This window comes from Octodon degus, unplaced genomic scaffold, assembly GCF_000260255.1.
Source record: "Octodon degus isolate 3935 unplaced genomic scaffold, OctDeg1.0 scaffold00049, whole genome shotgun sequence".
NCBI lineage: Eukaryota > Metazoa > Chordata > Mammalia > Rodentia > Octodontidae > Octodon > Octodon degus.
Genome location: NW_004524625.1, coordinates 9,528,853 through 9,532,465, shown reverse-complemented (window position 1 = coordinate 9,532,465; position 3,613 = coordinate 9,528,853). Strand labels below are relative to the sequence as shown.

At 42.8% G+C, this 3,613-nt stretch overlaps 1 protein-coding gene across 1 annotated transcript in view; it reads right to left on the bottom strand.

Annotated features, from left to right (window-relative positions):
- Positions 1–3,613, bottom strand: part of Ankrd42 (ankyrin repeat domain 42) — a 70,092-nt gene that overhangs the window by 42,289 nt on the left and 24,190 nt on the right. Inside the window, exons 6-7 of the mRNA XM_023716647.1 lie at positions 3,094–3,229; positions 976–1,176 (exon numbers count right to left, since the gene is read on the bottom strand). Coding sequence (XP_023572415.1) covers positions 976–1,176; positions 3,094–3,229 — 337 coding nt within the window. The remainder of the gene's footprint in view (positions 1–975; positions 1,177–3,093; positions 3,230–3,613) is intronic.

Sequence of the window (3,613 nt, the reverse complement as noted above, 5' to 3'; positions counted from 1 at the left end):
TATTTAAAATGTACAATAAGCCCAATTAAACAAAGAAATTTAAATTACTAAGAAAAATTACAGACTGCATTTTTCTTTTGTATGCTTTTTGTTTTATTCTCATTTTTATCTTTTACTTTTTAAAGAATGAAATTTTTAAAAGAGAGAAAAATAAGGGTTGGCAAGATAGCTCAGCAGACTAAGTGCCTGCTTAGGCAAGTGCAGGGACTGGGGTTCGAACCCCGGCAGCACATGCCGTGCTGGCCCTGCCCCCAGGTGTGCTGAATCAGCTACCAAGTCTGGGTGTGGTGGCACACACCTGTAATCCCAGCACTGAGGAGCTGAAAACAGGAGGGTCACTAAGAGTTCAAGCTACATAGTGAGACCCTGTACCAAATACATAAGTTAAAACAAAATAAAAGAGAAGAATATAGGTAAATAGACAATTTTATATATCCTTTTATATATAATGGAATGATAAATCCAAAATAAGGGCTGGCCACATAGCTCACTCCCTGGGCCTGCCAGGCCGGCCCTGCTCGTGGGGCACACTGAGACTGCAATTGAGAGTGGGCGTGGTGGCACACACCTGTAATCCCAGCTCTTGGGAGGCTGTAAACAGGTGGGTCACTACTACAAGTCCGATCTAGCAGTGAGACCCCAACACCCTAAAAATAAATTAAAAAAAAAAAAAACCCTACTGGTGAGAAATAAAATAAAATTAATGGTATTACAGAGATCTAGAAGAGTTCGATTTTAGTACTTTATTCTTAAGTCTATAATTTTAACGATGTTCCACGTGTTAATATATACTAACTTTTCTTAAAAATGTTTCATATTAAAGAATCTGGAAGAATATGTTGACAACAATATGTAACAAATTTCAATGGCACATCTGTCCTAGAAGTTCTTTCTATTCCTACCACCCTGATTCTCCTTACTACACTAGCAGCATCACGACCTTACATGTGAATCTATCTCAACTTCATGACTTACTTTCCTGATCTTCCAGGCCATTTCCTTCCCACACAGCTCCTTGGATGAACCGTAGGATGTTCTGCTTGCAGAACCTCTGCGCCAGGTCCACGGCATTCTCTCCGTTGTCATTAAAGGCTTTCAAAGCATGCGTGCTGGGGCTCATTCTGCTGAGCAGGAACTTGAAGCAATGCAGGTGGCCTTCCATGGCTGCCAAGTGAACTGCAGGTAAGAGAGAAAAAGAGCTGAGCGTTAAAATTAATGAACTACCTTGAAACACAGCATATCAGCTCTATTCCTCACGGGGAAGGGACCACCCCCCGTGACAGAGCTTCCCCCACAAGGCACATGGACGTGCTCCCAGCTCCTGTCCCTGCCACCAGCCTCCTGTCACACCACAGCAGGAGCCTACTTCTTAAATGACTACATCTGCCATGACCTTACAGAAACCAGGTAACTATCATGTAAAAACAGGGCTCCAGAAATTATATTAGAAGCACCTATTTTTATTTATTTCTTTATTTTTGATTTGGAGTCAGGATCTTGCTAGGTCACCAAAATTACCTAGGATGGGCTTCAGTTTTTCCTCCTCTTCCCTCAATCTCACAAGAGCACAACAAGCATACACCCTCATGTCCAGCTACCAAAAGTCTCTTAAAGGAATGAAAGGCTGAGGCAAGCACGGTGGCACAGGCTTATTGTAACCCCAGCCTTGAGGGGGCTGAGGCAGGCGGCTCACCAGAGGCCAGTTTAAACTGCATAGTGAGACCATCTCAAAAGTGGGGGTGGAGGGGAGAGTCAGAAAATGGAAAAATATTTGCATGAAAAGTTATTTGCAACACATATAACTGACAAAATTCAAAAAGTATGTGATGCCTACTGCAATTCAGTAAGACAAAAAACCCAAAAGAAAATAATCAAGTGGCCATTAAACATATTATGTTCAGTATTTTTAGCCACTGAAGTATCTGTAAATTGAAGTACAACAAGCTATTTCACTCTATAGTCATCAGAATAACTAAAAGTTTAAAAAATAATAAACAAGAAAGGGGAGCAACTAAAAACCCATTAAACATTGCTAATGGGTATGTGCATTGGTACAACCAGACTGGAAAAGCAAAATAAGGTAGATAGAAAAAATACAGGTATATTATTTTATAGACTGCTAAAGTGAAAAGAAAATAATTTTTATATTGGAAATTAGTGATTAGCTTTAGAGGGCAGAAGTAACTGAAAAAAGGTCATGAGGGAGAAATCAGGGCGTTAGTGAGATTCAATGCTTCACCTGAACAGCAACCACAGAAAAGAAAAAGTGTTCACCAAAGGAAACTAACTGGGCTTTTCACCTGGGCTGGACACTTCACCATGTGCGAATTACACCTCAATTTAAAGCTTGTTTTTATAAACTGAACAAAGTGAAAAATAAAAACAAAAAGGAGGAGGGTGACATAAAATCACTTCCAGAGACACACACTAAAATAAAGAGTTCATATCAAAAACTCTTCACTAAGGGCACATGCAAACACACACTTCAGACAGAAGCTCACCCACCCCACGTGGCAGTGTGAAGGTGGGGCTGGGGGCGGCTGGGGAGCCCAGGTGACGCTGGGAGCCAGGGCTTCCGAGAGCAGCCCGTCACGCTGCTGTCCCCGCGAGCCTCTGAAGACTTCAGAAGCCGTCCCAGGGCCTTCCCTCGCCCACCTCCGAGCTCACAGCGCTTCTGGCGGCTAGCTTCCCACCGGGCAGCTAACTGCGGCTCACACAACTGTGGTAGCACATTCCTCAAATACACTATGGTCTTCTTTTGTTATTATTTTTAAAATCTTGGAAATTCTCTGTGCAGAAGGAGGATATAAAGTGAAAAAATAAGAATCCAAGACAGCAGATGAAAGAACAGTTGCCCACGAGAGCCGCTGCCCGCTGAACTTCGCCATTTTCCCTTTCTTTGGCTGACAGTACCAGGGGAAGAGAAGCAGTCCCGAGAGTACAGAGCATCGGCACGATACAAAAACGTTCACGTCAACACTTTACTATTCAAGTTTCGCAAAACATCTACTAAAATGAGGACAATTTAAATATATTAAATATAATCGAACAGTGAAAACACAGTAAGGAGGAAGTAGCGCTTCTGTGGCACACCTGGAAGATTGCCGCCGCTGTCCACGTCTTCAGTGCCACACCCCCACTTCACGAGCAGCTGCAGGCAGCCCAGCCGCCCGTGGAAAGCCGCGCAGTGCACAGGCTTCCAGTCCCTCTTGTCGGCCACGCTGGGGTCCTAGAGGCGACAGCCACAACGATTCATGTCCTCCCATTTTGCAGGGAAAACACAGTCTAGTGGCTTAATGCTACAAGTGAAAAGTAGAGGCTCTTCTCAAAATTCTAGAACAAGTACTAAATATAACAGAAAAGTTTACTCAAGCCACTGATTTGAACATGAGATAGTAAGTTATTGGCAAGATTTTACAAAATTCTTATTTTGAGACAGCGTCTTGCTATGTACTTCAGACCAGCATTGAATTCACGTTGTAGTCCAGGCTAGCCTCTAACTCATGGCGATCCTCCTGCCTCAGTGTGCGGAGTCGTAGGATAACAGGCGTGTGCCACCATGTCTAGCTAAGATATTCGTTTAAAAAAGAATGTAATTAAAAAAAAAAAAAAA